This window comes from Vicugna pacos, chromosome 9, assembly GCF_048564905.1.
Source record: "Vicugna pacos chromosome 9, VicPac4, whole genome shotgun sequence".
In the NCBI taxonomy this organism is placed as follows: Eukaryota; Metazoa; Chordata; class Mammalia; order Artiodactyla; family Camelidae; genus Vicugna; species Vicugna pacos.
Genome location: NC_132995.1, coordinates 5,415,877 through 5,435,628, shown reverse-complemented (window position 1 = coordinate 5,435,628; position 19,752 = coordinate 5,415,877). Strand labels below are relative to the sequence as shown.

At 53.1% G+C, this 19,752-nt stretch overlaps 3 protein-coding genes and 1 long non-coding RNA gene across 9 annotated transcripts in view; 1 reads left to right on the top strand and 3 right to left on the bottom strand.

The window, feature by feature from the left end:
• The window catches only part of LOC140698367 (uncharacterized), a 4,885-nt gene extending 3,234 nt beyond the window's left edge, over positions 1-1,651 (bottom strand). For both annotated transcript variants that reach the window (XR_012076122.1, XR_012076121.1), the window contains exon 1: positions 1,229-1,651. This is a non-coding gene — a long non-coding RNA (uncharacterized lncRNA). The remainder of the gene's footprint in view (positions 1-1,228) is intronic.
• The window catches only part of LOC116282197 (uncharacterized), a 26,225-nt gene extending 6,473 nt beyond the window's left edge, over positions 1-19,752 (top strand). For 2 of the 4 annotated variants that reach the window (XM_072968629.1, XM_072968631.1), the window contains exons 3-5: positions 583-729; positions 1,137-1,265; positions 1,448-2,208. In XM_072968629.1, coding sequence (XP_072824730.1) covers positions 583-729; positions 1,137-1,265; positions 1,448-1,653 — 482 coding nt within the window. In that variant the 3' untranslated portion in view covers positions 1,654-2,208. Of the gene's footprint in view, positions 1-582; positions 730-1,136; positions 1,266-1,447; positions 2,209-19,426 lie in introns of those variants that run through there. The other 2 variants (XM_072968630.1, XM_072968632.1) reach the window with 2 other exon arrangements.
• On the bottom strand, positions 2,374-6,994 carry KLK1 (kallikrein 1). Its single transcript, XM_006208420.4, has 5 exons — positions 6,868-6,994; positions 4,965-5,124; positions 3,457-3,743; positions 3,174-3,310; positions 2,374-2,575 (listed from the first exon to the last, which is right to left on the bottom strand). The coding sequence occupies exons 1-5, from the start codon at positions 6,992-6,994 to the stop codon at positions 2,420-2,422; spliced, it is 867 nt and encodes a 288-aa protein (XP_006208482.2). The 3' UTR covers positions 2,374-2,419.
• KLK15 (kallikrein related peptidase 15) lies at positions 8,452-14,576 on the bottom strand. Of its 2 annotated transcripts, none has more exons than XM_072968612.1 (6): positions 14,496-14,576; positions 13,180-13,253; positions 10,257-10,413; positions 9,673-9,956; positions 9,413-9,549; positions 8,452-8,807 (listed from the first exon to the last, which is right to left on the bottom strand). In XM_072968612.1, exons 1-6 carry the CDS (start codon positions 14,522-14,524, stop codon positions 8,655-8,657), a joined length of 834 nt encoding a protein of 277 aa, XP_072824713.1. In that variant the 5' UTR covers positions 14,525-14,576; the 3' UTR covers positions 8,452-8,654. The 2 variants fall into 2 exon arrangements, with proteins under 2 accessions (XP_072824713.1, XP_006208484.1); XM_006208422.4 differs by having other exon boundaries at positions 14,501-14,573.

Sequence of the window (19,752 nt, the reverse complement as noted above, 5' to 3'; positions counted from 1 at the left end):
TCTAAGAGTGGTATTGAGGTATTGATGTGAGTTGCTGTGGGACATCTTTTGGGAGTATGAGTAGGGTAACTTTGTGTGTGTGTGTGTGTGTGTGGATAATTCTAGAAATAATAGAGATGATTCTGTGTGGTGAACTTGAGGATGTGAGGGGTTTGCCTTGGGTCATCTGTGTGGTATGTGTGGATTTGATTATGAGAGTGTCTAGGGTTGACTTTGGGACAAGTGGGGTGATTTGGAATGACTTTGAGGGTGCAAATGGGGAAGACTTTAAAATTGAGGTATAGTTAATTTACAATATTATGTAAATTTCACAACATAGTGAATCACAATTTTTAAACAAAGTGGGGATGACTGGGTTGACTTTACAGGTACATGAGGGTGACTTCGTGAGTGAGAGTGGGCATCATTTGGGGTTTTCCAGGAGGTGACTTTGGCAACAGCAATGGGGTGATTTTGAGGATGTCTGTAGCTAAACATTGGGGGTAACTGTTGGGGATACTGCTCATGGGTGTCAGTGGGGATGAGGGTGACCTTGGAGAGTATCTGGGGATGACTCTGGGGCATTTCCCCCTTTCCCCCCAGTTCTCATCCACATGAGCATGGGCTTCATGATGCTGGCCCTGGTCCTGTGTCTAGTCCTCCTCCCCACCATGAGCCTCTCCTTCCGGCCAGTGTTCCGCCGCCTTAACAAGGCTGACCTTGTCTTCAGTTCCCTCAGCTTAAGCATTGGTAAGTGTCACCCTGGAGGAGGGGGTACCCTCCCTATCTCAGCAACTCTCCCCTGAGGCTCTCTGGCTTTGGGGGAGATGCTTCTCAGAGTTTCTGTCCTGCTGTCTGCTGGGTCTCGGTCTTTGAATGTCTGTTGGGATTTCTGTCCCACTCTCTGTGCACATCTCACTTCTTTATTTTACTCAGGTGGGGTGAGTGTGTTGGGTATCTCTCTCAGTCTTTTCCTGTTTCCTTCTCTTTCCGCCGCCTCTTGGTATCTGTCTGGTGAGTGAGTGTGTGTGTGTGATTGAATGTGTGCCCAAAACAGCACACTTGTCCTGAAGGATGGGAGAGGATCTCTTCTTTTTCTGGCAGTCTCAGGGTCCCTGTCCAGCCTCGTGTCCATCTATGGCCCCACCCCAGTGCAGGGTTCCTGATTGTCCTCAGCCTGACCCTCTTTGTAGTCAACTGCGAGACGTTGCAACCGAGGCCACGGGTATCCTACCTGATGACCACCTACCTGGGCTGGAGCGGCGGCGCCTTGATGCTGTGGGCCGGTGAGGGTGGGGCCTCGGGAGGAAGGGGTGGGGTCTCGGCAGGGCAGGGGGCGGAGTCCGGGGAGAACTCCAGGCGGCTGAGGGCCAGATGGGGCAGACCTGGGGGGAGAGCCACCTCAGGGATGGGGCAGAGCCTAGGGCGGAACTCGGAGTCCAACGGCCCACCTACTCCCCACCCCCAGGAGCACTGAGCTACTTGAACCACGTGGGCATGTGGGGCAGAGGGAAGACCTCTATGGAGTGGCGGTTGAGCTATCGCCGGTGGGTCTCGCAGCAGAGCACCCAGAGGTCCACGCTCGAACAGCCGCGGTCAGACCAAGACTCCAAGTGCACCGAGGACGTGCCCAGTTCACTTCCCTCCCCAAGATCCTCCCCTAAGCCTCTCTAAACAATGGCACCCGAGCTTCTCAGGACACTGACACGTAACTGCGCCCAGGTGCCAGGCCAGCTCCTTTCATCTTGACCACACGCCTGAGATTAGGCATCCCTGGAGGCCCCACTCCCTAGAAACCCTCCAAGAACAGGTAACAAAGTCCCGCCCCTCGAACTAGGGCCCACCCTTTGCGGCTCTTCCAGCCCAGAGTCCTGACCCTACACCCCTCTCCCTGGAAGTCCGACATCGCCCCCTCCTGTTCTGCGCGCTGCCTTTGCCGCGTGGCCAGTTTATGTGACCCCGCCCCCGAGCCTAGCTAGGCCTCGCCCCCAGTTGTCTAGCCCTTGCTGGCCACTGCCCGAAGCCTCATTCCATCGTCGGAATTCCTCCCCCTCCGACCACCAGCACCGACCCAGGATGTCCAGTCTTGCCCCCAGGCCAACAGGACACTGCCCAGCATTTGACGCAGCCCCACTCCTCGACGGAACAGGCCCCTCCCCAGGGAGGCGTGGCTTGCAATGACATTTCCCGCCTTCCTCGCCATCATAAAATATGGGCCCAACCTCTCAAGAGTCCGACTCTCCGTTTCGTGCCCTCCCCCAGGGCAGACTCAGAGTCCTTGCCTTGCCCCTTGGGGTCTGAGCCTTTCTGAGCGCTAGTCTGGGCTGGGTGGGCCCTGAGTGCAGGCACCCAGCTTTTGGAAGGCCAGATGACACCAGAAATGGATGCGAATTCGATGCGTATTCGATTTTACTGGGAGTAAGGGACAGGACAGGGGCATTCAGGGGTTGTCAGCCATCGTCTGCTTGATCCACTCCACATGTGAAATCACTTTGGTGTAGACGGCGGGCTTATTGGGGCTACCACATGGGATATGGCCCCATGACGTGATTCCTTGCAACATACCCTCGCAGATCAGCGGGCCCCCTGAGTCACCCTACAGTGCAAGGGGGAGAGGGAGAGCATGAGAGGGGTTAGCAAAGCCTTGGGGTTCCGCCTGGGGAGCTCCAGCACTCAGACCTGGGTGCCCAGATCCAAGCAGCAACTCCCCAACTCTGGGGAAAGACAGTTGTCTCCATAGTCCACTCCAAGAGGAACGTCAGTGGGGATTCCAATAGAGGGGACAGTGGCTCCAATCCTGTCAATGGGGATGAGACTTCAGGGTCCAGTTTCTGCCCAGAGGGGCAGGATCCAGGAGGGGGATGGTCTCTGCAGACAGGTCAGTGGGCAGGAGGAGGTGGGACCCATGTATAGGAGCCTCCCACCCTCAGGGCTCATCTCAGATGTCACATCTCCCAAGAAGCTTTCTCCTGACTGGACAGTACGTATGTGTCAGAGGTGGGAATGGGTGAACTATGATGTGGAGGAGAGACAGATATGATACTTGGATGGTAGTGCAGGAAGCAAAGGGGGCAGGGAAGAGGGAGCCACAGCTGGGAAGCAACAGAGACAGATGCCTGCATAGCTGACCCTCAGTCCAGTATCTGAGTCCCCTCCCCCAGCACCTCAAAGCCCCAGGGGTCAGGCTGGCTCACCACGCAGGTGTCCTTGCCGCCCTCCAGGTCTCCAGCACACAGCATGAACTCTGTCACCTTCTCAGGGTGGGCATTGGCACATACCTCATTGGGCAGGAGAGTGAGGTCCACACACTGGAGATCATCTGGGTATGTGACTACGGCGCAGGGAGAAACATGGCTGTGGTCAGACCCCACCTCCTCAGCCCTCCTTCCTCAGACTCCGGAGCCCAGGTTCCTAGCCCTCTCCTCCCTCACTCCCATGTGCCCCGGCCCCAGGCTGCGCAGTCTGGCCCCAGCTTACACTTATCTGGTTCAGTGCTGCCCCAGCCGGAGGCATAGCAGGTGCTGTCCAATTGGGGTTCCTGGGTGGGCAGCTCCAGGACCTGCACAGCCTCTGTGATCTGGACGGGCTCCTCCAGGCGGAGCAGCATGAGATCGTGGCTGTAGTCCTTTCTGGGGAGGTTAGTGTGGTTCTTCAGGAGGCTCAGGTTGAACTCAGGGTGTGGGAAGACGTTGCTGACAAGGGCAAACTGGGCTGTGTCTTCGTCCTCAAACAGGTTGTGGCGACCCAGCCAGATCTGGTAATTGCTGGGGAAGGAGAGGATGGAGACAGTGAGCATGAGGGAGGAGGGGGCAAGGGAGATGGGACAGGGGAGCATGAGGAAGGGTCGAAAGTGAGAAAGAGAAACAGAGACAGAAGGAAAGATATAGAGTCACAGAAAAAATTCAGCGAGTCAGAAAATAAAAGAATGTGACAATGTCACAGAGACAGAGACAGAAATGGAGTAAAATAGAGCTGAGAACAGTAGAGGGAGTGGGAAAGGTGGAGGGGAGCCGGTGAGATAGAGGGAGCACGCGGGAGACAGGATGAGGAAGAGACAAAGACAGTGAGAAATAGACAAAGGGAAGCAGAGGGAGGGAAAAGACAGACTAGGAAGGACAGTGAGAAATGGACCAAGTGAGGAAGGGAGAAGGGAGTAAGAAGAGAGAATGAGAAATCAGGCAGAGGTAGCGAGGGGGGTGACAGAGGGTGAGAGAGAAGAGGGAGGAGGGCAGGTGGGGGGGCAGTGGGGGAGCCTGGGACCAGCTCAGCTGCAGCTGAGGCTGTGGGGCTGGTTCCGCAGCAGGCGGGTGGCTTGGCCCCTAGCCCAAGGTCAGCGTCCCCTTCCTGCCCCAGCTCCCTCTCCCCTTTTCTCCTTCCTCCTTCTTTCCATTGCCCCCGCCCAGCTCCAGCTGACACCAGCCCTTCCCTGGGTCCCTCTTGAGTGGATGATTGTCCTGGAGGGAGGGGATGGGCAGTGTGAGAGCCCTTCCCCATACACACTCCTTGGGGATAACCTCTTCCTTTTCTCTGGATGGGGGAGAGTGATGAGGGAGAGGGAATGAGAAAGAGAACCAGAGAGAGAGAGATGGGGCAGAGAGATGGAAGGTGAGACACAGGTGACAGAGGTGGACAGAGACGGAGAGAGATACAGAGACATGGAGACAGAAGAGAGAAAGAGACAAATCACAGTCACACAGAGAGACACAGAGCCAGTCACTCAGAGACAAGGAGACACAGGACACAGGGAGACCCAGAAAGACAGACAATTATGCCGACAGACCCAAGAGACCCAGGCACCCATGGAGAGGGCTTCCCTGGGGTCATCCAGTCCCAGCCCTGCCTCTCTCCTTGTAACCCTGGACCACAACCCTCCCTCTCTTCATCAGGTCCGGCAGTCTCCCCTAAGGTTATCTGAGGGGACGGTGCTGGTGGCTTAACCTGTGTGCTCACAGACACCCCCTCTCCATACGCCCGCCCCTACTCACTCGTTTATGCAGTGAGCAGCTGTGAGCACCCACTGGGGGTCCACCAGGACGCCCCCACACTGGAACTTGCTGAAATAGTACAGAGCAGCCTGCCAGGGTTGGGAATGCTTCTCACACTCCCAGCCTCCTATGATCCGGGACTGGATTTGGGGCACAGCACCTGTGGAGTGGGTGCTGGGTCAGGTTGCGTGGAGGTTGGCAGTGGGGCTTAGGGACTGGGGTAGGAGAGGGAGCTGAGCTGTGGGACTGGAGGGCCATGGGGACACAGCACCAGAGCCGGGGGTCTGAGGTCATGGGCAAGGGGTATTGGGAAGAGCTTAGAATTCTACAGCCATCCCTGGGAGTGTGGGCGGGTGGCTGGTCCTGGGTGTGGGGACTGTATGCTGAGAGCAGAGCTAACCCCAGGGATGGGGGCAGCAAGGCAGCACCTGGTATAAACGTCAGGTGATTTGGGTTCTTGGACTGGGGGACAGGAGGCTATGGGTTCTGAGGAGAAACCAAGGATAAGGGCCCCCAGAGATGGGCTCAGAGGCTGGGCGGGGAAGGATTTGTAGGATTAAGGGGATCTCAGGCTGAGGAAATGGTTAGAGCTTGGGTTGGGCTTTTGGGTTCTGGAAGGGACACAGATCTGGGGAATTGGGTGAGAGAAACAAAGAAGAGCATTTGGGGGGGATTTGGGGTCCTTGGATTGGGACTGGGAGAGTTGGGAGAATTGGGGGTTCCAGGTCAAAAAGTGAATGAAAAGATTAGACTGGGAAGGGGTCCTGTGATCCAGGAATGACATTCTAAGAGGAGTGAGGGTCCTGGGACTGGGTGGGGGTCAGACTGGAACAGACCTCAGAAGGAGGGAGAGTGGAATGATTGTCATTCCGGGATCAGATGATTCTCATGGGGATGGGGTCCAAGGTCTGAGTCTCCAGGAAGGATCTGGGGTTCCCTGGGAGCAGAGCCAGGACAAGAGTGGAGGAGGAGGCACAGCAGGGGCCAAGCAGCTGTGAGAACACAGAGACAACGCACCTGATGTGGGGTTTTTAGAATCACAAATCACATGGGATACGGGCAGGACAGCAGGGCTGGGAAGGTATTTGTTGGAATCCTGATGGGGGCGGATTCCCAGAAAGCCAGAGCTGTGCGGGAGGGATTCAGTTGGAGAAGGGCTGGAGTCTGGGGAAAGATGGAAATTCTGCAAGGAAAGGAGCATGTGGTTTTGGGTTCTGGGTACTTTTCCTGGGGGCACAGGCTGAAGGTATGAAATGGGGCTTCAAGGACAAAGAGGGAAGGAAGAGACATTCATAGAACCCCCATACCAGGATGAGGGGGCCACCTGATCACAGACCAGAAACTCTGTTTTTGAAGAAGCACTGGTATCTGGTGGAATTGGGGGTCCAGGGAGGATTGATGGGGACCAGATGCTAGGGCTGGGGGACCTCGTTGAGAGTTGATAGCTGGATGGTGAAAATCACCAGGGTGTGGCAGGATTTGGGGACCCAAGAGCCACACCATTAGGCCATAGAGAGCTAGGGCAGAGGAAGAGGGTGGTCAGGGTCCCAGAGGCTGGTGGGATTGGGGGTGGTCTCCTGGACGAGAGAGACAGATGGCTCAGGATCTGCCCCTTTGGTAAAGTGGGTGGGCACAGGGATCTAAGTGGGGAAGAGAAAATTCTGATTGTTCCTGGGAAGGAGCAGGGACCCAGTATGAGAGTAGGACTGCGAGTAAGGTGACAAGGAGAGGCTGGGTTGGACTTTAGGGTGGGGCCGGGAGAGATAAGAAAGAGCCCCATATCCTGGTCTGGGCTGGGCTGTGGGTTGGAGGGGTGCAGGCTGGGGTTCCAGGTGGGAGGGATGAGAGCAGCATAAGAATCGGGGCCCAACCCCCCGCTTCCACATCTTCCCCACTGTCTCACCAGTCCCTGCCAGGGACAGGGCAAGGCACAGAATCAGGAACCACATGGTGACAGCGGTGTCCAGGCGCAGACAGGTGGTGAGCTTGGAGCTGGGGAACCTCCCTGGGGAGCTTTTTAAAGCCCTCATCCCCCCCAGGATCCCTCCCCTGCCCTGCTGGCACCCAGAGGCTGGCCAAGGCCCTGCCCCTGTTTCCTGGGGGCTGGGCAACCCCCTCCCACCTGCAGAGCCTTGGAAAGGGCGGGAGAGTGAGCAGCTGTTGTCCTGTAAGCCCTCAGTCACACTGGAAGCCTTCCTGGGGCCTGAAGCCAGACAGGGCAGGGCCTGGAGCTCCTGGGGCCTTGCTCTTAGGGACAGAGCCAGTGAAAGGAGGTGGAGGTGGGGTGAATGGAAGCAGAAACAGGAAAACACGATGGTGGAGGAACTGCTGACCTCTGATCCAAAGCCCCATGTACCTGAACCCCAAGTAAGGCTATGCACCCAAGACCCAGCGTACCTTCAAATACCAGTGGAGCTCTGATTCCTTTCTCTCTGCACCAATTGAAACCAAGATGTCAGCTTCTCAGCTTCCAGCGCCCCCTGAAATCTAAGCCTTGGCTTTCAGAATGCTAATTGGTGCACTCCCAGACTCAGGATCTGGGTCTTCAAATCCATTGTTCCTTTCACAGTAAAATCTTAGGTCCCCCTCACTAAATCCTAGCGCCCCCAGATGCAGGAATATGAAATTTCAATGGACGCCAGAGTACATTCCTTATCATTTCAAAATCCAATGTCCCCCCAGACAATGTTGGGGTCCCCTTACCCACCCCTTCGTTCTCCAAATCTGGATGCTCAAGGTTATAGCCTCCAAAGTCCCAGAGATCCTGGGCTACTGGCTCCCCACGGTCATGAAATCCTCTCTACAAATTCCAATCCACCCTACCCCCCTAAAATATTTAGATCTCAGGAGCTAGGTTCATGTACTTCAACACTCAGTGACCTTGAAAGTCATGTTTTTGGGGGTCTCTGAAGAGAATCAGGAACTAGATTCCTGCAGCCTCAATGGTAAACCCATAGGCTTCCAGCACATTCTCTGGCTCTTCAGTAAAATCAAAGCAGCTCACAGTGTCCCAACCTCTGCTGTGTTTCAGAAACTTGACTAAGGAAAGGAGAGTTTTTGCCTTTTGCCACAGTTACCAGGAAGCCCAGAACTTGTAGATTAAGAACATGGAGTCACCCTTGATCACCTAGTGTGTGCTGCATCCTTTCACCGGAGGTCAGAGAGTCCTTTTCCCAGGGCCACGCACTATTGAATCAGTTCATTATGCATCATCTCATTTAGTCGTCCCCACAGCCCTATGGGGTAAGCAATATGAGATGGGGAAACCCAGGCTGATAGAGGTTGGGTCTTTTGTTCAAGATCCTAGGCCCTAGGTGTTGGTCCGAGTGTTGAGTGAACAGAGCCCTGCTTCAAGTCATTTCTTCTCACCTAGGGATCAGAGGAGTGGGTGAAAAAGGACAGTGTACAGAGGCTCTGGGCTCCCCACCCAGTCTCTGGCTCCCATTTCCCTTCAATCCTGAAAGAAAGTCACAGAAACTCCTACAGAGAAATTTGCATCAGTGCTCTCTGTTATCTTGGTATCAAACAGGTGACCTTGAGCACCAGCTCTGGTCTCAGATGGGCAGGTCCTTGGCTAACCTCTGGGCCTTGGATAGGCTATTGGCAGGTGGCCCAGTTCTGTCCCAGGTCAGGTTGGGACTGCTGGCCAGCCATGTGGGCTTCTGAGACTCAGGCAGTATGTCAGAATAGTTAGTTCCTCGACATGGTTTCCTTCATCCACTCCAAGTAGCTGCAGACTTTGGTATAGACACCAGGCTTGGTGGTAGTGTCACAGGGGACATCACCCCAGGACACAATGCCCTGCAGGATGCCTCCACAGACCAGAGGTCCTCCGGAATCACCCTGTGGGGAGAAGGGGAAGCCTGAATGGGAATGTTCTGGATCCAGTGCCCCGTCCCCATCCTAATCACCATTCAGAATCTCGGTCAAAACCCAATCCAGCCCTACCCCATTCAAACCCACCCCAATTCCACTCAACCCAAACCAATCCAACCCAACCTCGACCCAACACTGTCCATTACAACTCAGCCAACCCATGTCCAATCCCACCCCCTGCAACCGCAACCCAACCCAACCCCTACATCTTTCCCATTCAGAATCTAACCTCATCCGCACTTCCAACACAACCCAGCCCCATCAGCATGTCTTTTGCATCCCAAGCAAAAGTTACCCCACCCCCAATTCAGCCCTGACATATGTCCTATCTGAAATCAAACCAAACTCATTCTCAGCTCCACATCATCCAGCCCAAACACAACACAACACAACACTATAACCCTCTTGAACCCCAACTCCAACCTCACCCCCACTCTTACTGCCTTTCTTTCTCCATCTCCAAACCTTAGCATCTTCTCTGGTCCAAAGCAAGCAAAACCCAGCCCCATCCCAGCTCCCAAATGTGTCCCCCTCCTTTCCACCTCCTTCCACGACTCCTTCTCAGCTCTGACCTCGCAGGAGTCGGTGCCTCCACTCTCCGCGCCAGCACACACCATGGTGCTCATCAGGTGCCCTGGGTAGTCCTTGTTACAAGATGTGGTCGAGAGAATGCTGATATTGGCACAATGCAAGGTGTCTGGCAGGCTCACTGGGGAGGACAGGAGACTTGAAGTGAATCCATACATTTTCAGGCCCTGTCCCCTCTGTCCAAGAGCCCTGGAGAATAGGGTCCTTGAGGCCTGACATCATCCAGTCCCATCCTTTCACGCACCTTGTGACACTGGGCTCCCTGCGGCCCCAGGCTCTTTGTCAGGCACCAGGCCCCAGCCTGACACCACGCAGGCCTCGCCAGGTTGGGGACAGCGCGTGGGCAGCGGGATCGGGCGCACTTGGGCGGAGAGGCGCGCGGGCCGGGTTAGACGCAGCAACATCACATCATGGCGGTGGCTTCGCGCTTCGTATTGCGGATGCGGGATGATGCGAGAAACAGTCCGCAGTTGCTCTGGGCCATCGCGCTTGCGTAGATTGTGCTCGCCCAAGCGCACTCTCATGGAGCTGGGCGGGCAGGTGATTACCCGCAAGTGGAATGAGGGGCAGACAGAAAGATCAAAGAGCAGGCGACCTGGGGTCCCCTGACTCTTTGGGAATCTGGAAATCCCATGACCCTTTCCCCAAGGCTCTGACGCCCGCCATACTTCCAGACCCCCCACCCCCTCGCCGAGGTGTCAAAGTTATGCACACTCCTGGAATTCAGTTCCCAGGCTCCGGCTCTTTCTTCCCCAGAATCAGAGATTTTCAGATCCCTTAAGCCCTGCCCGCTATGCCCACTGCGTACCCCGAGCCCCTCCTTCGTACCGCGTTTGACAGTGGGCTGCAGACAGCACCCAGCGTGGGGAGAGGAGGGAAGCACCGCAGTTAAAGCGCCCCCGCTCGAAGAGGGCCACTTGCCATGGCTGCGAGTGGGGCGCACACTCCTCACTCCTCCGCACTTTGTCACTGTCGTCCTGGGCCGCTGGGAGAGGGGATAGAGGAAGACCCCTGAGGACAGAGTCCTTTTCCTTGCATTCTGCACCTTCCTTGCACCCTGCCCTTGCCACATATTTTCCACCCATGCCTTCCCCGGGCTTCTTAAGATGTCCTTGCTGCTGATTTTTAAGCGCTGCCTTCTCTCTAGCTTTTACAGCTGCTGTTGGTTTTCTCCAGCACTGTCGCCCTACCCTTGGCCCCCACCCATCTGCTACAAGACTCCGGGAGAGAGAGGACAGGGAAAGGACCAGAGGGCAAGATGTCCTCTGTGATGGGGAGTGAAGACAAGCGCAGTGGATATAGGCCCAGACAGGTGGTCACTTGGAACCAGCCCTTCAAGGTCACCGAGCTGTCACAGACATCAAAAAGATGTGGCCACTCAATATGTATGACACACGGTCTTGGCTCCAGAGTCTGGACATCTCAGCCAAACGCAGCGTGTCTGACAAGGACACAGATGAGGCCACACAAGGTCACGGGCAAACATACAGGCTCAACCAGTCTTCTGACTTAGAAACTGATACAGACAACCTGCGTGCACATGGGTTGCAGCTTCAGGAATCACAGCACAGACGTTCACGTGTGTGTGTGAATATGGACAGTGCACACGGGCACACACAGGCACAGACGCAGATTTGGACATGGAAGCTCAGACCTAAATTTACAGCCTCCAGTGTAGATCTGCGTGTACTGGGTCACACTCTGGCACATGCAGTCGGAACAACAAGATGGGGCTCTTGAGAAGGGTACCCAGGGAGGCACACTGATATGCACTCAGGCCCCCAAAGCCTTGTTCACTGACATGAATCTGTAGTGTAGTGGTTAAATCTGATGTGACAGAGTAAAAGTCTGTGAATCCAAACATCTTATCTGTGGGACTTTGAGCAAACTGACCTCTCTGTGCCTCTATATCCTCATCTGTAAAATGGGATGGTTGTACGAACTAAATAGGAGAGAGAAAGCAAGCGTGATGCCCGGCACATTGTAATTGCTTAATAAATATTAGTTGTTTTAAACAGAGGACACACAGACTGATTTACATAGACATATGTGTGGATGTTCAGGTTGTAAATATAGATTGAGCCAAAGTAAGCCAGACTTAGGGGAAGAGCCAGATAAAGAGAGCCAAAGTTAAAACTGTGATTCATCCCCAAGCCACTTTGTGGGAATTCAAAGTTGTAGAACCGACCCAGAGGGCCAGAGCTCAGATGTGGACCCACTAGATCCGACCCAGGGAAAAAACATCGGACACAGAAGTGGCATTCAAGGTCAAAGACACGTTGCTGGAGACACGGGCAGCGAGAGCAGGATAGAGTTATCCATTTCTAGATCGGCCTCCGAGTCAGTCACTTGGTGTTCAAGGTCGCTCCTCGAGTTTCACGGAGGGGGACTTGGTTCATACATGTAGGCTGTATGTGGACACACAGGGCCTTACACACACCCTCGCCCCACCCACACGGCACCATGCACAAGGACATCAACGGGGATGTGTCACGATCACAGGACCGTGACCCCCTACACCGGGCAATGTGGATATGTCCCCTCAAGGTCACAGCCAGGCACACAGACACCCACACTGTGGCAGGATTTGCATGGCCACCCCAAAGACCCGCCAGGGTTAGGAACTGGGCCAAGGGCCCTGGCAAGGCAGGGCAAACGCGGATGTGGTGGACAAGGGGCTTAACGAGGGAAGGGTGGGGTCGACCTACGGAGAAGGACAGAGGGTGCAGGCTGAACAGCTGGGCTCCGAGGCCGCACCTGGCCAGTCCAAGCTGGAGGAGGGCGGAGGCCCGAGATGTGTGCAGTGGGCAGGAGGGAGGCACGGAGGAGAGGGCACTGAGACAGCCCGAGGGGAGGCTGGCAGCAGTAGCGGGGGGGAGGGGGGGTCAGAGGGGCCCCCAGGAGTGAGAGTCATGGGGGTGGTGGTTAATAAAAGTCCACCTTCAACTTCTCCAGGGTAGAGGCATCAGGTTACAACTAATTTCTCCATGCGTGGTGGCTGAATGTGATCTGGCTCTCTCCTGCCACCTGGGGTCACCTTGACCTAGTGGCTGCCCCTCTCTGAGTCACATCCCCCCTCTACTGTCAAATGAGGGCGATAGAGAGCACCCACAGAGGGTCAGTGGAGCATCCCTCAGGCCTGAGGGCTGTGCCTGGCGTGTACCAAGCGCTCGGCAGTGCTGACATACCTTCCCAGGGCGCTAGCTGGAGCCAGGACCACATTTAATCCTCGCAACCACCCTGTGAGGGAGCATCTGTTCTTATCTCCATGGTACAGTTAAGGAGTCTGAGTCACAGAGACGCTAAGTAACTAGAAAGTGGCAGAGGTGGGATTCGAACCCAGAGCCTGTGTTCTGGAGCCTCCCAACATTTGTTTAATACTTAGCATAAGCTGTACCTACCTCTTGTGCTATTGAAACCTCATCATTGTTGTTGCAGGTAGGTGCTGTCTTCTAGAGAAGCCCAGATAGGTGAAGTAATTTCCTCAAGGTCACACAGCAAGGAAAAGGGCAGCCCCAGAACTTGAACTCAAGTCTGTGTCACCCCAGGGCCATGTTCATTTGTCATGGGGACTCTAGAGCAGCCCCAGGTCCCTGACAGCTCTTGGGGTAGGGTAAGGACTCAGGGACATCAGCAGATGGCTGAGTTGGGGGTGAGGGAGGGGCTGGCAGATTGCAGGGCCCAGATAAGCTGGGGCGATTAGGCGGCACCACACTCCCACAGACCTGGACCTAACCTAGGTCCACCTCACCTGCAGGCATCAGCAGGAAGGAGAAGATGAGGAGACGCCACATTGTGAAGGAGGGACCAGGGCTCTGCTGAAGTCTAGGGAGGGGAGAGAGTGAACTGGTGTGAGGCTGGACCCTCCTGCCCCTTCCTGGATCCCTTCAGACACAAACTCATCCCACCTGCTCTTAAAGGTTTCACCATCCTTGTTCCCCACGCCAACCTGCTCTTCCTCTTGGGTTCCCCATCCCCCAAGGGTCTGCTGTTCCTCCAGGCACTGGGACAGACTCTCAGGTGCCCCCACAGCCAGCTGGACCCCAACATCATCCACTTGCCCCAAGGCTTTAACTCATGATACATTCTTTCCCCACACCCTATCCCAGCCTCCAGTCGGGCCTCTTGGGTCCTCCTCACTAAGTCCGTCCCTCCACTCCAGTCCCCGCCACCCCCTACACCACCCTGCCCCACTTCATGGCCCCACAGGGTCTTTCTACACCTGGAGTTGACCAGATCCCTTTCCCGCTCACAGCCCTGGAAGATCTCCAGCACCCCCAGGATAAAGTCCCAGCCCCCCTCAAGCCTCACTTTCGAGGACACGAGTGGCTTCTCCCTTTCCAGTCCCTCTAGCCGGATCTCTCATGACCTTGCCCTTTCTAGGCACGACCAATTCTTCTATTTTTCTTTCCCACAGTATCATGCTTCCACGTTTTTGCTCAGGCTGTTCCTCCTCCCAGATATGCCATTCCCTTCAAAGTTCACTTCTTCCTTGAGGCCTTTTCTGACCTCCCCAGGTCAGTGACCAGTGTAGGGTTCTGTCCTCGGCAAGCTTTAGGAATGAGTTAAAGTCCTTCTTCCCCATATCTTCCAAATACCTATTTGTCCTCTGAGGCCAGCCTCAACCTGGTCTGGGAGACCCTGATACACTCAGGTCAGGTCCTCTCTATGTCTCAACTGCTGTCCAGCCAGGGGCCTGGCACACAGGCGACCTCGGGGAGGTTGTGCTGAGCTGACCTGCACTCATGATAACTCCTGGCCTCATTCTTGGCTCTGGCACAAGTGCTTTCGAAGACGTCCTCCTGATTCACTCTGTCCCCTCCCCACCTCCAAACTACAACTCCTTCTTGCATCCCCAAGACATTTTCTTGGTTCAAGTTCAACTTGGGGCCTCAGTAAAGGCCATACGGACCTACACGGGTGCCCTTGACACTCAGCTCCCTCAGGGAGATCCATGGCTGCTTCCTGGAACCAGTGCATCCCATGTCTCCCCTGGACTAGGGCAGACCTGTGTCTCTCCTCACTCCAACCCACCACCCCCGCCCCACACCTCCCCATCTCAAATACCTCACCCCCTCCAGATCCTCCAGCAGCATCTGGGGAAGCCTGGATGCCAGAAGAAAGGGAGCAGGCAGCTGAATGCCTGAATTTATAAGCTCCCAGCCCCACCCGGGTTTTGGGGGATGAGGGTAGGGTGGGGTGGGAGGTGGCTGGGAGCTGGGTTTACAGGGACGCCCAGGTGGCCAGTAGGGTGGGGGACGAGGCCTAATGAGCATTTATTAGGCTGAAGCTTTTGTCTGAGTCTACGAGGAGGAGTTTTCCTACCAGGGACAGTTCATTAAGGGGGAGGAGGAAGTAGCGCAAGAGCAGGAAATTGGAGGAGATCAAAATACAGAGCCAGGAGTCTGCAGCGTGTAACCTAGATTTTTGGGTCTGGAGTATAGAAACTGGATTCTAGAGTCATCCTTCTTGTGGCTGGAGTAGGATTCTGAAACTTGGATTCTGGATCTGAACCTGGATTCTTCAGTTCTGGATCTCTGATTCTGGTTTCTGGACAGCGGCGTCTGGATCTGGATACCCAACTCTGGATCTTGGAGTCTGGACCTCCCAATTTTGGATTCTGGATCTTGGATTCTTGATCTTGATTGCTGGTTCTGAGTTCTGGATCCAGATCTCTGGTTCTGGATATTGGGCTCTGCACTGTTGATTCTGGGTCTCCAATTCTGAGTTCTGAGTTTGGGGGTCTAGAATTGGGCACTCATAATCTGAGGTGTAGAGTGTGGATTTTGGAATCTGACTTCTAGAGCTTAGGTCTGGAATTTGGATCCTGGAGTCTAGCCTTTGAGTGACAGGTCTTAGGCCTGGATTCTAGATTCAGGGCCTCTGAATTTAGAGTCCAGACTAAGAATCTGGAGTCTGGTGTCTGAAATCTAGGACTTGAAGTCCTGGGGCCTGGAATATGGATGATAGATTATGAATTTTAAGTTTTGGAACCTGGATTCTAGAGTCTGGGTCTAGACCCTGAGGTTTTATGGATTGACTTTAGAATGTGAAGTCTGGAGTTTCAAATCTGCATTGTGCATTTAACAGACTAGACTGGGAGATAGGGGCCTGGCTTCCATGATTCTGAGATTCCTAAAATCTTGCTGTGGAGTACGACTTTAGAGACTGGGAGATTAGAGTCTTTATTCTGGATCTTGCAGTCTTGATTCTGCGTCCTGAGGCTTGAAATCTGGATTCTGTTTTCTGGAGACTGGAGATCATCACTAAGATGACCCAAAGCTCTGGGAATTTAAATTTGTTTTTCAGTGTCTCAGGACCATATAGGGCCCTGAGATATTGTCTAGAGTCTGTTGTCACTTGTTTAACTAATGAGGAAGCACAGGGAGCAGGAGGTACTGACCTCAGATCACCCAGTTAAAGATGGGACCTATTACAAGCATGGTCCCTCTCTGTTTCAGAAAATCCATTGCCTCTATAGGAAGGGGCTGCATGATTGGGGCTGACTGTTTAGGACATCAGTGGCCAGTGCCTAGGAGTGGCCTGGGTTCGAATCCTTCCTCCAGCACATAATGTGTGTCTTTAGGCAAGTCACTTGACCTTTCTGTGCCTCAGTTTCCTCATCTGTAGGATGAGAATAGTAATTGCTTCTGCCTCGTAGGAGTGTTTTGAAGCATTTGTGCCTGAAATCTGTGCTGAGTGATCCAAGGCCATCATCAGCTCTGTTTTCCCCAGAATAGAGTCCTGGGGTGGGTGTGATTGTGGGGTCTTTCACAGAGGACACAGTTGGGCAGAGGCAGATCAGGACTTGAAGAAGCGAAGGTTCTCCATCTCTGTTTTGGCACCTTTCTCTGAAACCCCTTTATCAAGACCTCCGCTTTACAAATAAGGAAACTTGAGACCCAGGGAAAGGAAACATGTGTGAGACCCCAGCTTGAGACTGTGTCACTGAGCAGGGGGAAGACCCCACGTACAGCCTGGTTTTTCTCTGAGACTTTATTTTTTGTGCTGTGCTGGTAACAGGAGGGATCCTCTTTTCTTCTTGTCCTGGGAGAGTCTTGCCGCTAGGTGGCGCCAATGTGCGTTTGTTTGTCGGAAGTTTGCTTCTGGGTCTGAGGAGGACGGTGTGGGGGCGGGGACTCTTGGGTCTGAGGGAGCAAGCTTTGAGGGAAGGACTTCTCTGGAATTCTGACTGAGGAAGAAGGTGGATCTTGATGGCAGCAGGGAGGGAAGAGGCTGGAGACACCTTGGTACTCGGATTTGTTCAATTGGTGTGCAGGAGTTTTTGGATCCAATCAGTGAATGGTCTCAGGTTTGTGCAGATTTTTTGGCACGTGGGGTTTCCCACAGCGGGGCTCTCCCATGGACACAAGGCCCTGCAGGTATCCCCTGCATCTTAGACCAAAGGGCAGGTCAGCTCCTTGGCAACCGCATCCGCATCTCCATCCCCATTGCCAACCCAGCCTCACCCTCAATCCCAAACTTACCTCCAATTACATCCCCATCCTTTACTCCGAGGATGAGGAGTCAGGACTCAAAGACAGCTGGCCTGATCTCACTCACTTACTGCCTGAGAGGCTGAGCTGGGATTCGGACCCAGGGCTGAATAAGTCTCCATCATAGGAGACTCTACCCTCTGCCCTAGTCTTTAGGACCTCTTGTCTGGATTCAAATGATTCCCTCCATGACCAGATCTCTATGGCTGGGTCACCTGCCCCCTCCTGAGTAGAAATTTAACTTCTTAATTTCACAGCCCCAGCCTTGACCTGCTCACAGAATAATCAGCAAAACCACGCCCCCGTCCAGCTCCGCCCACGGAGCTGAGGCCACGCCCCAATCTGCTCCCACTCACAGAGCCGAGGCCACGCCCCCTGCCCAGCCCTGCTCAAGGATCCGAGGCCACGCCCCCAGCCCTGGCTGTGAGCAGCTCATACCGTGAGCTCAAGCTCTTAGGGTGCAGGGCGCACTGCTTCTAGCATTACCCCGAAGTGAGCACGCAGGGAAAAGGTCAGTTCTGAGATTAGAATGACCCACCGCGGCAGGTGGGGAATGGAATAGAGGAGGAAACTGAGGGCATAATCTTCACTTGCGTGTTACCCCCGGTTTCTCCAGAAGTCCCTGCTGTATTGTCTTAAGCTCTGTCTTCTCGCTCGCTCGCTCTTTTTTTTTTTTTTTTATAACTGCTGCCTATTTTCCCTAGAAACCGGGACAGAGAAAAAGAGGGTACCAGTGGAGGGAAAGAAGTCCTTGTGATTAGACTTGGAGAAGACGTGTATAGGGATTGACAGGTGTACGTTTGGAACCAGACATTCAAGGTCACTGATCTGTCACAGACATCAAACAGATGTGGCCACTCAGTATGTATGACGCATAGTCTTGGTCTCAGAATCTGGATGGCTTAGTCAAACTCAGTGTCATACAAGGACACAGATGTGGTCACACAAGGTCATGGACATACGTATATGAACAGCTGGGCTTCCGAACTTAGGTACATGTATAAAATGCACCTGCAGCTGAAATTCATGTGCATGGGTTACAGCTTCAAGAATCAGCACAAACAAAAACAAAGCATAAATACAGGACAGAAATAGACTCATGGACAGAGAATACAGACTTGTGGTTACCAGGGGGGTAGAGGGTGGGAAGGGATAGACTGGGATTTCAAAATTGTAGAATAGATAAACAAGATTACACTGTATAGCACAGGGAAATATACACAAAATGTTATGATAAATCACAGAGGAAAAAATGTGACAATGAGTGTGTATATGTCCATGAATGACTGAAAAATTGTGCTGAACACTGGAATTTGACACAACATTGTAAAATGATTATAAATCAATAAAAAATGTTAAAAAAAAAACGTTAAAAATAAAACTCTAAAGCACCAAGGTAAAAAAAAAAACAGAATCAGCACAGATGTTCCTATGTGTGTATTCAAATATGGCCAATTAAGTTAAGGGCATGCACACAGACAGACACACAGACAGACACACGCACACACACACATACACACACTCATACAGATTTGGACATGGAAGCTCAGCTAAATCCACATTCTCCAGGGTAGATCTAGATATCTGATGATAATCACCACCCCTACATCTTTCAAATTCTTTTTTTTAAACAACTTTTACATTAAATTTTTTTAAAATTACATTTTGTTTTCTTTGGGGGGGAGGTAATTAGATGATGATGATGATGATGATGATGATGATGATGATGATTAGAAGTAATTAATGGGGATTGAACCCATGACCTTCTGCATGTGAGGCATGCGTTCTACCACTGTCAAATTCTTGAGAGCAGCACTAAACTCTGGTCTCTCCAGGAATGCAGTATTGCTTTTGTTTCACTATTCTCCTAGGTAGAGACAGCTCCACTGGTTTAGGTGTGGCCTTTCATACTGCAATAGCTCTCATCTTTAAGTCAGGGAGCTAATGCGGCGATTCTGCTAGTTTCTGAGTCTGTCTATTCCAATCATGCATTTCAGAACTGGGGAAATAATTATAGACTAGGTTCAAAGACATGTTGGATCCACTGTGAGACAGACCTGAGCCAAAACTCCATTGATCACCTGTCCTCCATAAACCTCTGCTCTGACTGGCAGACCACAGTGACTTTGGGGTCTCCTGGTATTATTGTCACTTCAGATCAAGGGTCCATGAATCCTTCCAAACTCTGATTATCTCCCTTATCCCAATAAACTGTGACCCTAGCAAAAGGTTGTAGGTCCCTTTGGGGGAAGGCTGGAAGAGAAATTAACAGTATATAATTGTTTTGGTAGTGTAGTTGAGTCTGTCCTCATGGGGATTCAGCCTCCCCTTCATTCAAGGGGTTCTGGGTCTGTCAATGGACTCAAGCCTGGGAGCTGACTAGGGAGCTGTGCGTCTCTGTTTTATGATTCAAGTCAGACTTCTGTCCATGTGTCCTACAATACTTCTGCTTATACGGGTCAACAAAGAAGTTCATGTTGCCCATCTGTTTCTCTGCTACAGGTGCCATGATCAACTAGCCAATGCTTGAGTCTCTGTGACCATGTGATCAGATGATTCCGGTTACTGCTTTGACTCTGATGTCTAGTGCAGCAACCACATCCACGTGTCTTGGTGATTAGGTGCTACCACTTGGCCCCCTAACACCACAGGACCCAATTATCTCCATTGCACTTAGATTTCCCATTCAGTAGCCTCTCTTCCTACTGTACTTTCTGACCTACAGAGAAGAGCGATCACAGAACTCTCCAAGGATGCTGGCTCCCCTTGAAAATTTATTTGTCATAATTGTGATGAAAAATGTGTCTCTGGAGCCCCCAGCATGGGCG

Excerpts from the sequence above, each read along its gene's own strand:
- KLK1 (XM_006208420.4), bottom strand. The coding sequence starts at position 6,994 with ATGAGGGCTTTAAAAAGCTCCCCAGGGAGGTTCCCCAGCTCCAAGCTC. Across the intron at positions 3,311-3,456 it reads CAGCACTGAACCAGATAAGT|TCACATACCCAGATGATCTC; the intron begins GTAAGCTGGGGC and ends CCTGCGCCGTAG. Across the intron at positions 2,576-3,173 it reads GCGGCAAGGACACCTGCGTG|GGTGACTCAGGGGGCCCGCT; the intron begins GTGAGCCAGCCT and ends CTTGCACTGTAG.
- KLK15 (XM_072968612.1), bottom strand. The coding sequence starts at position 14,524 with ATGCTGCTGGAGGATCTGGAGGGGGTGAG. Across the intron at positions 10,414-13,179 it reads CTTCCTGCTGATGCCTGCAG|CGGCCCAGGACGACAGTGAC; the intron begins GTGAGGTGGACC and ends CCCCTCTCCCAG. Across the intron at positions 8,808-9,412 it reads GAGGCACCGACTCCTGCGAG|GGTGATTCCGGAGGACCTCT; the intron begins GTCAGAGCTGAG and ends TTCTCCCCACAG.